Source organism: Hoplias malabaricus, chromosome 12, assembly GCF_029633855.1.
Source record: "Hoplias malabaricus isolate fHopMal1 chromosome 12, fHopMal1.hap1, whole genome shotgun sequence".
Lineage (NCBI taxonomy): Eukaryota > Metazoa > Chordata > Actinopteri > Characiformes > Erythrinidae > Hoplias > Hoplias malabaricus.
In genome coordinates, this window is record NC_089811.1 from 1,061,223 (window position 1) to 1,076,745 (window position 15,523).

Sequence of the window (15,523 nt, forward strand, 5' to 3'; positions counted from 1 at the left end):
TCTCTCTCACTCTCTCTCTCTCTCTCATTCTCTCTCACTCTCTCTCACTCTGTCTCTCACTCTGTCTCTCACTCTCATTCTCTCTCTCACTCACTTTCTCTCTCACTCTCTCTCTCTCATTCTCTCTCTCACTTTCTCTCTCACTCTCTCTCTCATTCTCTCTCTCACTCTCTCTCTCACTCACTCACTCTCTCTCTCTCTCACTCTCTCTCTCTCTCTCATTCTCTCTCACTCTCTCTCACTCTGTCTCTCACTCTGTCTCTCACTCTCATTCTCTCTGTCTCTCTCTCATTCTCTCTCTCTGTCTCTCTCTCATTCTCTCTCTCTTTCTCTCTCTCACTCTGTCTCTCACTCTGTCTCTCACTCTCATTCTCTCTCTCACTCACTTTCTCTCTCTCTGTCTCTCTCTCATTCTCTCTCTCTTTCTCTCTCTCACTCTGTCTCTCACTCTGTCTCTCACTCTCATTCTCTCTCTCACTCACTTTCTCTCTCATTCTCTCTCTCACTCTCTCTCTCTTTCTCTCTCTCACTCTCTCTCACTCTGTCTCTCACTCTCATTCTCTCTCTCACTCTCTCTCTCTCATTCTCTCTCTCACTCTGTCTCTCACTCTCATTCTCTCTCACTCTCTGTCTCTCTCTCTGTCTCTCTCTCATTCTCTCTCTCTTTCTCTCTCTCACTCTGTCTCTCACTCTGTCTCTCACTCTCATTCTCTCTCTCACTCACTTTCTCTCTCATTCTCTCTCTCTCTCTCTCTCTTTCTCTCTCTCACTCTGTCTCTCACTCTCATTCTCTCTCTCACTCACTTTTTCTCTCACTCTCTCTCTCTCATTCTCTCTCTCACTCTCTCTCTCTCTCTCACTCTGTCTCTCACTCTCATTCTCTCTCACTAACTTTCTCTCTCTCTGTCTCTCTCTCATTCTCTCTCTCTCTCACTCTCTCATTCTCTCTCTCTCTCTCTCTCTCTCTCTCTCTCTCTCTCTCTCTCTCTTTGTCTCTCTCTCTCTCTCTCTCTCTCTCTCTCTCTCTCTCTCTCAGGACTTTGCTAAAGATCGTTACGGAGTGTCTGCGATGGTCCAGTCTCAGGAGAAAGTGGGTGAGTGTCTTCTCTTGTGTTTGTGTGCCACACACTCCATTAACCCCTTCAGTGGCCGAGTGTGTGGAGAGGGACACTTCAGGGTGTAAATCACACACACACATGGGGATAATAAGAGAGTTAGCCCACCCCTGTGACACACACTCTATAAGAAGTGTCCAGCCCTCCTCCTGAAAGTCTCCCTCACTGCGGAGTTAAATTACAACCCCAGATACAACACACACTCTTTGATCTGAAAAGAAATACAACAACAAAGTAAAGAATACAACTAAAAATGAAGTATTACAGCACTACATTCACAAACTCTAACATCTGCGTCCCGTATTTAAAGCACATTTAAGGGTCATATAAACAGTGCACTCGTTTCTGTGATCACTCTAAGGTCTAGAATCAGATTCAGACATCAGTTTGAGAGCTGGCTTTGAGCTCCGTGATTTCTCTCGTGTTTCTCAGCCTACGCATGCTCACTGACGTAAACCGGACGGAACCGGACAGAGTGTGGAGCGCCTCAGACTCTTTCTGCAGTCCTCTCATTGTGTTCTGTCTGAAGGTTTAGTAAGAAGCCTCTTTCACACATTAACTCCGGAGAACGTTGTAGAGAAACTCCGGCGTATTGGGTCTGGAAATGTTCCGGTGCAGTCGTTCACACTCGCAGTGTACAGTGGGAGATTTTCGGCGCCAGTCGCGCTCTCACAGCAGGAAATTAATCTCGTGCTTTGGGCGCGGGGGCGGAGCCTGTGCAGTCTGGAACATTTCCCCCTCTGTGCCGGCATGCACCGGCGAGTCTTTACCACGGTGCGAGGAGGATAAAGTCCGGGTCACGTCTGGGTCACGTGTGAGAGGACTCTTTCTACGATGGCGATCAAACTCGTGTCACCTGATTCCCAAAGTGCATGGAAATGCTTTGATTGGACACTTACTACCTCAGATTATTTGATTACTGACTGCATGTAAACGCACTCGTGGTTAGAGCAGGCGGCTCCTCGCCGAGCTGCGGCAGTAGAGACGGACTCCTGCGGCCCGCGGTGACGGCAGATAGCAGGCAGCTCACAGTGAAACACCTCTGCGGCCAAACAGAGGGACTCCAGCCTGCTCTTGCCCAGAACTGACGTCAGACAGACAGACGGAGACAGATATCTATTTTGCAACTGTGTGTGACTGTAGCTGGAGTCTGTCTGTCTGCCTCACTGTCTGTTTATCTGTCTGTGTGGTGTTCAGCTCTAACGCTGTAGAACAAAGCCCCGTCTCACCTGAGAGAGAGAGAGAGAGAGAGAGAGAGAGAGAGAGAGGGGTGTACATGTGGGTGGAGCCAAACAGACACCCTCACCTGTCTTACTGCTGATACACACAGACAGACAGGTGGTTCTCAGGGCTCAATTTCGTATTTATGAACCTGAGTCTGTGTAATCTGAGTCTGCTCCTGCGGTCGGGAGCTTTGAAGTGAGAGATGACTCTGCTTCATTTTTTATTTCTTTTATCCACCCTTTCTCTCTCTCTCTCTCTCTCTCTCTCTGTGTTTCTGCCAGCCTCCCCTTTCTTTGTCTCTCTACCCCCCTCTCAATAATATATATATATATGTGTGTGTGTGTGTAAGGAAGTGTGTGTTTGTAGATGGTTTCTTTGTTGTAACACTGCTTCTTGGTAATAAACCTCACACAGTCAGGCCCTGTTCGTTTCCCTTTTAAACGGTGCCACATTTGTAAGGAACGTGTGTTTGTGGGAGGAGCAGTGGAGCTGAGAGTGTGGGTTGCGCCCGTGAATAATTAACTAAATCCTCTCTGTCAAAGACAAACAGCTTCTTCTGCCATTGACTCGTTTGGCGTGAGGTGAACTGGATGATAACAGTGTATTCGTTTAAGAAACAGGAGCCTCAGCAGCGTGTGGACGAACCACAGACTCCACCTCCTCCTCACGCTGCTCACCAGCCTGGTCTCACACTGCGGTGGGGATAGAGTTCGCTCCCAGACTGTGGAGATAAGGGACTGACGCTGGTGACAGTGGCACTGAGAAGCCTCCAGTGATGACGAGCCTCGGTGTTCCAGTGAGGGAGGTGCTGCCCCACACCATCACACACAAGGAGCTGTTGGGCTTTGGCAGAGAGGATTTGGCAGATGTTTCATGGACGCACCCCACACTCAGCTCCACTGCTCCTCCCACAAACACACGTTCCGTACAAAAGTGGCACCGTTTAAAAGGGAAACGAACAGGGCCCGACTGTGTGAGGTTTACTGCCAAGAAGCAGTGTTACAACAAAGAAATCACCTACAAACACACTTCATTACTTTCTGTGCAATGTTTATATCTTAACCTCTGTTTTCAGCCTCTCTCTCTCTCTCTCTCTCTCATTTGCTCTGTAACTATTTCTCACTTGGCTTTCCCCTTTCTTCTTTTCTGTCCTCTTCATCTGCATTTTGGTTTCGTTCCTCTCTCTCTCTCTCACACACACACACACACACACACACACACCGTAACCTTCTTTCATGTTCTTTGCATTTTTCTCTTTATTCTCTCTTTATATTCTCGCTCTTTCGCTCTCTCTCTCTCTTTCATGTTCTTTGCATCTTTCTCATGCTTCCTTTCTCTCACACTCTCTCTCTCAGTTTGAGATTCTCCATCTCTCTATTGAGATTTCTCATACCTTTATCCTTCTTTATACCCCCCCTCTGATCCGTGGTGTTGTGACCGATGTTCAGTGTGTTCTGCCTAAGGCTTAGAGAATCAGAGTCATAAAATACATTGTAGAGACTGTGAAAGTAATCTCTCTCTCCCTCTCTTTCTACTCTCTCTCTCCTCTCTTTCCTCTCTCTCTACCCTCTCTCTTTCTCTCTCTCTCTCTCTCCTCTCTTTCTACCCTCTCTCTTTCTCTCTCTCTCCTCTCTTTCTACCCTCTCTCTTTCTCTCTCTCTCTCTCCTCTCTTTCTACTCTCTCTCTCCTCTCTCTCTACCCTCTCTCTTTCTCTCTCTCTCTCTCTCTCTCTCCTCTCTTTCTACCCTCTCTCTTTCTCTCTCTCTCTCCTCTCTTTCTACTCTCTCTCTCCTCTCTTTCCTCTCTCTCTACCCTCTCTCTTTCTCTCTCTCTCTCTCTCTCTCTCCTCTCTTTCTACCCTCTCTCTTTCTCTCTCTCTCTCTCTCTCTCTCTCCTCTTTCTACCCTCTCTCTTTCTCTCTCTGTCTCTCTCTCTCTCTCTCTCTCTCCTCTCTCTCTACCCTCTTTCTTCTCTCTCCCTCTCTCTACCCTCTCTCACCTCTTTCCTCTCTCTCTCTTCCCCTCTCTCTCTTCTCTTTCTTATTTCTCTCTACCTCTCTCTTCTCTCTCTCTTACCCCCTCTCTTCTCTTTCTTATTTCTCTCTCTCTCTCTCTCTCTCTCTCTGCCCTCTCTCTCTCTCTCTGCCCTCTCTCTCTCTCTCTCTCTCTCTCTCTCTCTGCCCTCTCTCTCTCTCTCTCTCTCTCTCTCTCTCTCTACTCTCTCTCTCTGCCCTCTCCCCCCCTCCCCTCTCTCTCTGTTGTAGACAGGACGTTGGTGCGGGTCCAGGACCTCGTTCCTCTGAGAGCTGGTCAGCTGGTGTGGGTCCGTGCCAGGATTCACACGAGTCGAGCCAAAGGTAAAACACACTCTGTAATTCTGCTCTCTCTGAACTCGGCTCTTACTCACGGCTCTCGGTCCCTCAGTGTGTCCTCACACCAGCAGAACTGTCTCCGGGGGCATTAGAGGGTAATTACAGAGCTTTGTTCGGAATAAAATCAAAGCCTGTTTCAGCGCTCCACCTTTTCCAGGTGTTTCCACACGTTTTAAAGAGTTTAATGTGTGTTTTATTATTGGTTTGAAAAAGAAACTCTCCAGCCCTTTTTTAAAGCACGGGAAACCTCTCCACACCAGTGTAAAGGTGCTCTTATTGTCACTGCACGGTCTACAATGCCTCCGTGTTTAACCCCAGCTTCACAGGGAACAAACACACACCAACACACACGTGGCCAGCTCACGTACAAACAAAGCACTTTTGTCAGTCGCTCTGGACACGAGCGTCCGCTGGATCCTGTGAATGGTGTTTCTATGAGAGTCGGCACAGTGCGGTGTCTGTTACACGTTCATACACAAACAACATTTACATCCACACTCATCCCATCACAGTCCACGAAGCAGGATTATTGAGTTAGCCGGATAAGTTAAGCCCAGAGTTGAGGACTGTCCAATACGAAAGTCCCTCTCCCTCTTTTCCTTTTGAAAATCCTTCACTTTGGGCTTCAGTTGTCGAGCGAATTGAGAAATCCTGCTTTGTGAGATCTCCTCAGGGCTCTTTATGAACATGAACACACGTCAGAGCCGTGAATCCTACAGCGTTTATTTCTCCCTGCTCGTTTATTCCAGTCAGATCTTCATGTAAAGGTGTGGCTGTGTTCGTGGTTTACACTGCGCTTCTATGAAAGTCGTTGTTTCTTAATTGAACGAAGCAAACCTGTGAATCTGATCAGCACATAATTATTTAAACCACTGGTTCGGTCCATGCTCACGTTAAGGTGGGGATCTGGAGTCCACCAACCCACACACTGTGAAACAAGACCCCAGTCAGTGTCCTGTGCGCTGCCTGAGTCAGAAACACAGGATAAAACGAGTCGCTCTGATTCTGCTCCGCTTCTGACGTCAAGTGCAGAGACTTTAGGATGGCCCCGCCCCCTCGTCTGAGTCTGTCCAATCACAGCGCTGGACCCGTGTTTATGTGAGAGCGCAAAGACGAGGTTAAACTCAGCACTGAGTAAAAACAGAGAAGGTGAACTGTGTTCCTCTGTGGAGGAGGAGGAGGAGGAGGATACGTCTGATTTCATTCTTGGTCAATAACAGTGGTATAGAAGGTCAGCTGGGTTCTTTTTCATACCTGTGTGTGTGTGTGTGTGTGTGTGTGTGTGTGTGTGTGTCAGAGCGAGGAGGAGTAATGAGGTACATGGGGGATATGGGCACCCTGCTCTGTTGGGAATAGCGGCACTAGAAAGATGTTTATCATTGGTTTTGATCGACTGCTGGACGTTGATGTATTTTTAAAACCATCGTATGGGGAAATGAAATGTTTTTAACCCACACACACCCACAAACTCACACAGACACACACACACACACCCATTCAAACACACACACACACACACACACACACACTAGCGTTAGCGCCCATGGAGCAGTGCAGAGCTGCCTCACCAACAGAACAGTGCCTACACCTTTGTTCCTGTGAAATGCGTCTGAGGAGCGAGAGGTTTCTGGTGTTTAAGCCAATCACATCACAGCATATGTTCCAGCCCCAACCGCCACCACGACCAATCAAATCAAATCAAATCAAATTTATTTGTATAGCGCTTTTTACAACTGAGGTTGTCACAAAGCAGCTTCACAGTTTCAAAACAGAACATTTAAATAAAAGCCCAATGCAAGCAAGCCTAAGGCGACAGTGGCAAGGAAAAACTCCCTCGAGGCTGGAGGAAGAAACCTTGGGAGGAACCAAGACTCACAAAGGGGACCCATCCTCCTCTGATCAAACTATAGATTGAATTTTAAATGATCACCAATGAAGTGTCATTATGCTACATAATAATAATAATAATAATAATAATAATAATAATAAGGTGAGCAGCTGGTCTGGTCTGCAGGAGAATCCAGCAAACAGTCTTCCATCAGTGGGCCACCATTCTCTCAGAAAAAAACAGTAAAACAGTAAAAGGGAAGCAGTTAGTTTAGTTGAGTGCAGCAGAGAATAAGAGCATGTGAATATTTTAGTGTAGTGACGGATCTGACTGTAACAGACTGGGAGTAGGGAAACCAGAAGGAGCTCAGGCAAAGACATCCTTTCGTTCCAAGCAAGAGAAATTGTGAGCACATCATCCAGGTTTACCCTGATTCTCCATGTCCATGAGTTCCTGAAACGACAACCTTAAACTAGACAGAGGTTAGTTGCCAAAGGCTAAACTGAACAAGTGTGTTTTGAGCCTAGACTTAAACATAGATCAGATCACTGAACCGGCTCACTGTCCGTAGAGTGAAGAAATGACTCCAGGTTCGGCTCAGAAACATGGGCAGGGGGTGTTTGATTAATTAGTAATAATTAATGATGGCCCCTTCCTCTGAAACCGCTCCGCCGTGAGCTCGGGGTAAAGTGGGATAGGAAAGTATGCAGAGCAACAGGTGGACTACAGCCTGTAACTGTAGAACGACAGAGTGCTCCTGTGGGCAGTGAGTGGAGAAACAAGCCGAGGGCTAATTCGAGATCAGACGGCCTCGTTATTGTTGTGCTATTGTTCCCACGACAGTTTATTTAATGGACCCTCCATTCAGATTCTGGGGGGAGGGGGCGGGGCTTTCTCTGGCTCTGTTCCAGACCCGAGGTCCTGCACGTACTCTACGTGGTTAAGAAGTGGACGGCGGAGAATATAAGTGCAGTTCAGAGATTCTATCACTCTTTTCCTTCCCAGAATGCATCCGTGTCGCGACCCCTTTGACCCTGCGCTCCATTCATTCCCTGAGAGTGTTTACAGTTGGAGGACGTCCTTCAGAGCAGAGCTGCATCCTGAACTGTGGCTCGGCTGGACGTCCTCGACTCTCAGAGAAACGGGCCGCGACGACGACTTCAAAGCAGCTCCGACCTTCTGATCTCCACCTGACTGTGTTCACCGAGGGGAATCAGGAGCTCGCTCGGTCCTAAAGGGGTCTGGTGAGGGGTGTGGGGACAGGTCTGAGCTGTGGGTTCAAAGCTAACGGCGGTGTCCGGCGGCTGTTTTTATGGAGGGAAGGTGTCTTGGAGCTCGTTTGCTCTCAGGACTTGTCTCAGGACTCCGTCTGAGTGTCTCCAGCTCTGCACGGTTCAACACCTCTGATCTGAAGCACTGCACGGGGCTCTGTGTGTTCACTTTAGTTCCTTACAGTGCCGTATGAACCCGGGCGAATGGGAGGGAGGTAATGTGGGCGGAGCATGGTTTGGTCTGTCAGGATTTGACTGGATGGTGAAAACCTGCTCTGTGTAAAGTGTTGACCTCATTTTTTTCAAATGTTGGTTTAAAAGAATCAGAGACTGATTCGACTGATTCTGATTCATTTTGGAGGATGGTTTTGATTCAGCTTTTACTCTTTTGACTAAAGTGTGTATTGGTTTCTACTCATTTTACTCATTTAATTAGTGTTGGTTTAGTCTCATCTCCGTTCATTAAACGGGGGGAAAAGCCAAATTCAAGTCATTTTTTAAAGGTTTTACTCTTTTAGAGGCATTATTTATTACTAACAATAGCTTAAAAGGTGTTACAATTAAAACACAGTTCAAAGTCGCTGCAGAAACAGACAGAGTCGACTCACGGAGATTCAACTCTATGAATCATTGGCCAACAGTTGATATGAGTCACTTCCATTCGCTGGAAGAATCAGTTCTTTGGGAGGTGACTCGTCGGTGCTATTACAGCTGGCTGATCGCATCGCCATGGCAACAGCAAGCAGAGCATTTCCCTGCGTTTATTTCCTTGTCGTTTCCAGTTTTCAGATCGGACGTAATGGGTCTTTCATGAGTTCTCGTCTTCAAATGGTTAGTGAACTACTCCTCCCCGGGTGCTGGGGCTGACTCTCCACCGCTGTGTGTGTGTGTGTGTGTGTTTTATCTGCCACAGATGGGTTAAATGTGGAGGCATAGTTTAATTGCTGTGCAATGACAGTAAAAGCACTCTTCACGCTCTCTTCCTGTGAACACGGTGGTACCGCTCCGGAGCCCTGACCCCGAGGCCCGCTGTAGATCAGTGGCTCGTGGTGGAGGTCTCTAAACGAGTGTATGACGTTTGACCGATTGTAGACCTGTCGACCCTGACGCTCTATTTCTTCTCCTCTTTCAGGAATGTAGACTCTGACCCGTGTTGTGTTTTCTCTCCTCCTTTTTCTCAGGGAAGCAGTGCTTCTTGGTCCTGCGTCAGCAGCAGTTCAACGTCCAGGCTCTGGTGGCTGTGGGCGATCGAGCCAGCAAGCAGATGGTCAAGTTTGCCGCAAAGTGAGTTTCCTGTCTGTCTAACAATGGTGGGAAAAGAGACCTCCCGTTTTAAACCCGTTTCAGGGCAGGATCGATAAGGTTTCACTCCAACACAAAGGAGCTCCTCTTTTTTGTTTTCGCTTTGGTCGGATGCGGCTGTCATTCAGCGCCGTAATGGCTCTCTCTCTCTCTCTCTCTCTCTCTCTCTCCTCTCTCTCCTCTCTCTCTCTCTCTCTCTCTCTCTCTCTCTCTCTCTCTCTCTCTCTCTCTCACACCCTCCTTCCTTAAGAAAACAAACAGCAGACAGATCAGAGGAGACACAGAGAGCTTTAAAAGCCTGCTTTTAATGAATTAGTGTTAGTTTGGGGTCAAAGAGAGGGCTCCAAATCCCCCGCCTCAGGCCACAAAACCTGAGCAGAAACACTGACATGATCCTGATGTACTGCCCTGCGCTCGTCTAACACCGCTGACCCCCGCAGTCCTGCACCTCCTTGTTTAATCTTCAGTCAAAACAGCCGTTAAGAACAAGGCATTCGACATATTTTACAGAAAACACAGAACCCCTGTTTGAGCCGGAGCTGGGGTTCCGTTAATTTACCTCAGTAATGTTTACAGTGGATTCTGGGAAGAAGTCTCAACGTAAATAAAAGAGATGGGAGTGTGGATCAAACACAGCAGTGCTACTAGAGTTCAGACAAAAATACCCAGCCCTCAATGACTTTATCTGCTGGTGTTTTATAACAGAAAGTGGACTAAACACTTCACTCCTTTGTTGTTATTATTGTTTATTCAAATTAACAGTAACTTAATTACAGTTTTAACGTGAGAGCTTTTTACGTGAGAGCTTTTAACGTGAGAGCTTTTTACGTGGGAGTTGGTTGCACTTTCTGTGAGTGAATCTGAAACACTTGTTGAGGTCTGGGCAACAAGGACACCCTCAGAGTTTTCATTTCTTCATTAGAACAAAAGAGAACAGAGTGAAAACGGCTAAAAACCAGAGCTTCTGCTCCTCGCTCCTCACTGCTGTGCGCTCGGGGTCGGGGTGAACAGCGAGCGGCTCATTATCATTTAAAGGAACAGGTGCTGAAAGCGGGCGTTCTGAACAGGGGCTGTTTACACAGGGGGAGAACACTGCTGTGGGGCTCGTGGGGTTTGGACCAAAGCGGGTCACAGACACTTCACTAAGAAACAGAACTGTGTTCCACTGTGGAGACGAGGGGAGATTCTTACACAGAGCTAAACAAACAGCCCCTAAAAGCCCTGGCTTGTGAACAAAATAAATGTTGTCACGTTTTCTCCCTGTGTCCTGATGCCAGCTCTCATCAGCGCCGTCACACAACTTCCAGAAAGTGCTTGTGGCGGCAGGTAACTGTCGTTAATTCAGTCACAAACGGCTCTTCAAGCCAAAAGAAAAGCACACTGATGAACACAGGCTTTTAAAATGTTTTTATTACTTCAAAAGCAACAAAGCACGGCGTCTACAGTCTAACAGGTACGATATTTGCATAACAAACGTCACATCACCTCCGTCTGATCAGACACGTTGAGTGGGGTGTGTTTGAAGAAGGAAATGTGGTTCTGCGGTTGAGCTCCTTTCACTACTTTAATATACAGAGCATCACATTTGCATAAAGCCAGCACCTTTTACGAGCTCAGTGATCATTTACAAATATCAACCAGTATCTTAGGAGACTTTTGTGGAAGCCAGGGTAGTTGTGTCTAATCTGCACGTCCAGTTTCAGAGTTAAATGCAGTTTAAAGTGCATGGTGCGATTCTAAAACACGGAAACCTGTTTCTGCAGGTGTCTGCTCCTTTAAATCTGCCGCTAGAAAAGTTTAATCAGCTGCACATCTCCGTTACTGACAGTAAAATGATTGTAAAACTTCGATTCAGGACCAAGACATGGGCGACAAATGAAAATGTAAAAGCAATAAAGGACATGAGGGTGGGAAATAAGTATTAATAGGAGAAGGGAGAAATAAGAGCGCTGAGTAAAAAGGGAGAAGAAAGAGAACAGAGTAAAAACGGCTAAAAAACAGAGCTTCTTTGTGTTCTGTGCGCTGCCTGAGTCTGAAACACAGGATAAAATGAGTCGTTCTGATTCTGCTCCGCTTCTGACGTCAAGTGCAGAGACTTTAGAATGGCCCCGCCCCCTCGTCTGAGTCTGTCCAATCACAGCGCTGGACCCGTGTTTATGTGAGAGCGCAAAGACGAGGTTAAACTCAGCAAAACAGACCCAACGAGCGCGGAGAAATAAGAGCACTGAGTAAAAACGGAGAAGAAAGAGAACAGAGTGAAAACGGCTAAAAACCAGAGCTTCTGCTCCTCGCTCCTCACTGCTGTGCGCTCGGGGTCGGGGTGAACAGCGAGCGGCTCATTATCATTTAAAGGAACAGGTGCTGAAAGCGGGCGTTCTGAACAGGGGCTGTTTACACAGGGGGAGAACACTGCTGTGGGGCTCGTGGGGTTTGGACCAAAGCAGGTCACTGTGGAGACGTGGGGGAATGTGTTTTCTTAACAATAAATAACTGAATCACATGTTGCCGTGGTTATAGGGAGATGTACGTACGTGAGAACAGTGCGTGATCTTCCCGTCTGTTGTTTACTGCGACACTGATCCACAGAGATGACTTTACAGCTTTGTTGTGTGGGGATATTATTACTTGGTTTTACAGCTTTAGGTCATTTTAAAGGGGAAGTCTGGATGCATTGTTCTGGCTCATGTTTCTGCGCAATGTTATCGCTCACGTGACCTCACATTACGGTTTCGGTTTAATATCAGTGCGCAAACGGGTAGTTCCCAGGCCGTTGAGCCTTTGTTTGGGCCGTGTGCATGTCACACTGCCCTGGCACTCCACCTCAGACACTTTCCACAGGCCGTTAGAGCGTGACGCAGCAACTCCACATCAACTTCCCCTCTGCTCTAATGCAGTGGAAGAGTTTGACCTCTGTTCCTGTTCTGTGGGTCATTCCAGGTCTGTGTGTGTGCGGAGACACGGCCAAACTTTCTCTGGAAATGGAGGGTGTTTATCAGACACCTCTCCCTCCGCTTCTGCAGTAACACTCTTCTCTTCTGAGAAGGCTTTGCACTACATTTCAGAACATTGCTGTAAGGGTTTGATGGCATTCAGCCACAAATATTTTTGTGAAAACCGATACTGGATGGAGCTCCATCACTCCACAGAACAGTGTGGGCTTTATACTGCTCAGGTGGACTGAGTCCTGCTGTGTCTCCTTTCATTCCTTGCTTTTCTCTGGAGGTGTACTGAGGATATTATATGAGGAAATCCCTTATTCAGTGCATTTTCACATTAAAGTGTGGATCTGGAGCCCACCAACCCCCACACTGTGAAACAAGACCCCAGTCAGTGTCCTGTGCGCTGCCTGAGTCAAAAGAGAGTTTAAAAGAGAACAGAGTGAAAACGGCTAAAAACCAGAGCTTCTGCTCCTCGCTCCTCACTGCTGTGCGCTCGGGGTCGGGGTGAACAGCGAGCGGCTCATTATCATTTAAAGGAACAGGTGCTGAAAGCGGGCGTTCTGAACAGGGGCTGTTTACACAGGGGGAGAACACTGCTGTGGGGCTCGTGGGGTTTGGACTAAAGCAGGTCTTTAATGTAAATGAATAACTGAATGTATTAATTACGCTGAGTGTCTCCTCACTTTTTGATTTGTTTTTCATTAAAGTCTGTGACTAATATAAAGACGTTATCGAGAACCTGAAAAAGGAACTTGAGGCGAAACTCAAGGGGATTTCATAAAGCTTCATTACAAACACAAACAAGATCAGCTCTAAACCGGGTCTCGCTCCCTGTGTCTGAGTGGGTTTCCCCTGGGGCTCCGCTGGCCTCCCACCGTCCAAACACACGTCCCTGGGTGGAGCCGCGCTGTGACCGTTTGTGGACTGTGTGTGAAATTGAGCAGGAGATTGTGTGAAGATGTGTGTGTGAGAATGAGAGAAACAGTCTACAAGTGTTAGAGTGTGTGTGTGTGTGTGTGTGTGTGTGTGTGTGTGTGAGAGAGAGAGAGAGAGAGAGACTGTGTGTGTGTGAGAAATTGTCTACAAGTGTCTGAGTGTATGAGAGGCATACTGTGTGTATTTGGGTGGGTGGGTCTATGTGCGTGCGTGCGTATTTGTTTGGATGTGTATGTGTGTGTTTGCATGTGTGTATGTGCGGGTGTGTGCAAGCGTGGGCTTGTGTGTGTGCATGGTTGTGTGTGTGTGTGTGCGTGCGTATCTTTGTATGAATGTGTGTGTGTGCGTGTCTGTGTGTGTGTTTGTGGGTTTGTGTGTGAGCATATAAGTGTGTGTGTGTGTATGTGTGTGCGTGTGTTTGCATGTGTTTGTGTGTGCATGTCTTTGAATGAGTGTGTGTGTGTGTGTGCGTGTCTTTGTTTGTGTGCGTGTCTTTGTATGAGTGTGTGTGTCTGTGTGTGTGTGCGTGTCTATGCGCGCGTGTGTGTTTGCGTGTCTTTGTATGTATGTGTGTGTGTGTGCGTGCGCCTGTCTGTGCGCGTTTTTGTATGTGTGTGTGTGTGTGTGCGTGCGCCTGTCTGTGCGCGTGCGTGTGTGCATGTCTGTGTGTTTGTGTGTGCATGTCTGTGTTTTTGTGTGTGTGTGTGTGTGTGTGTGTTGTGTGTGTGAATAAAGTCAGATGTTCTGGACTGAGCCTGAGTTCGGTGGCTGTGCTCACACAGAGCTGATGGTCCTTTTCCTGCTTCCTCTTCTCTGATTGGGTAAAGGGCTGTGGCCGTTGAGGCGATTGCAGCTTCATGGTGAAAGTGTGAAATCCTGAGTGACGAAACCACAGCCCACGCAGAGCCACAGTCACCGAGCCCAAGCTGCAGCGTACGACACCATCCCTCACCTGCGGCTGAGAGAGGAATCGATCTTGTGTCAAAATCACAATGTGAAGGAAATCTCCAATCGCTGCTGCTGCCTCTTTCTGGTTAAACACGTGATAAACAGCAGTGTTTGGTTTTAAAATGGAGTCTGTAACAGGTGAACCACATCTGGGGCTCGAAATGACAGCCGGGTCTTCTGCTTGTTTATGAAAAAACACCTGGAGAGCATTGAATTCATAGACAACTAACATCACAGTTCAGTACTTTCCCCAAATCAATCAGAGCCCTAGTCTCTCACCGAGTGGAAGCCCCTGAGATCGAGGTCTTCACTCCTCAGCTTTCACGTTTCTCACGTCGTCTTCTCTGGAACAGGGAGCTGCTTTTCACCTAAATAATGATCTGCACTTTTTAAACCTTTGTCCTTTGGGCTTTTCTTTTCTTTCCCAAGTGAGGGTTTTATCTTTCTCGATTTGTGCAGAATTATTGTAAAGAAAATTCCATTTCAGTTGAACGTTCTTGAGCAAGAGGACGTGTGAAAGTGTGCGTTTTCCCTTTCTGCTCTTATTACATCACTGGGAAATTAAGGAAGAGCTTTGGGGTCTACTCTTGTGACACTGGAGACTGCAGAACAGTGAACGCTCCCCGAAGGAGGAGGCGTAGAGGGCAGCGGCGATTGCTCTAAGACTGCAAGAGAGGCTCAGCTTCCCCTAAAATGTAAAAAAATAAGTGATCAAATATATACTGTTGTGTGTACATGTCATTGAATAAATATGCACTACAACGCGCTCAACTTTTGTCCAGAATCAGCTTCTTATCACTGGTAAAGACACGGCTTTCCTCTCAATCATTCCAGCAGCTTCACAGTGCTTTAAACAGTGAGGACGCTGACGTCCACAGAGTTCAACAACGAAGCAGCGAAGTGCAGCGAACCGAGACGAGTCATTGGATAAATGCTGGGCTTTGTCCCGCCCATCAGACGCTCAGCGTCTCTGGGGGTCTATGGGGCAGTGGGCTGGCCTCGGCTGGCCCGGGCACTCAGCTTCTGCATGATGATTGGATGATCTGTCTGAGGCTGAATCCCTTTTTGATTGACAGCGAAATGAGCGAATCAGCGATCCATTGGTGTAAAGATCTGTGGGAGCATTACATTTTCATTCTGTTCTGAGTTGAACCAGACTTTCTTAATCCCCTTAGCAGCATTTTCTTTGTTAAAAGCGACTAGCGACAAATCGAGCTTCTATTTCTGGTGGGTTTTTTGTAGCTGCTTGTGTTTGGAGACTGACTTCTATCACTCTTTCTGACTTCTATCTCAGTTTCTGTCCAGCGGGTGCCGCTGAGCCCCTCCACCATCACAAAGCACTCACAGGCGGACACACTTCACATGGGCCAAGGCCGTTTAAGCCTAGCTCTGCTGGCCATTGAGAGGACACTAGTCAAGTCCCTGGAAAAGACGCCTTGTTGGTACGACAGGGTCACAGATCGTTTTCTTAAAAAGGAACGGAGGGTAGAATTTACGTATAAATAAACCCACACATTTTATGATGTAGGCCGAAATTGAGCTTCCCCTCCTTGAAGGACCTGCATCCACCACTGCTAGAGGAGGAATA

General features: G+C 47.5%; 1 protein-coding gene across 1 annotated transcript in view; it reads left to right on the forward strand.

The window, feature by feature from the left end:
* Positions 1-15,523, forward strand: part of dars1 (aspartyl-tRNA synthetase 1) — a 45,876-nt gene that overhangs the window by 7,095 nt on the left and 23,258 nt on the right. Inside the window, exons 4-6 of the mRNA XM_066686587.1 lie at positions 1,037-1,094; positions 4,604-4,696; positions 8,992-9,094. Of these exons, the coding sequence (XP_066542684.1) occupies positions 1,037-1,094; positions 4,604-4,696; positions 8,992-9,094 (254 nt within the window). The remainder of the gene's footprint in view (positions 1-1,036; positions 1,095-4,603; positions 4,697-8,991; positions 9,095-15,523) is intronic.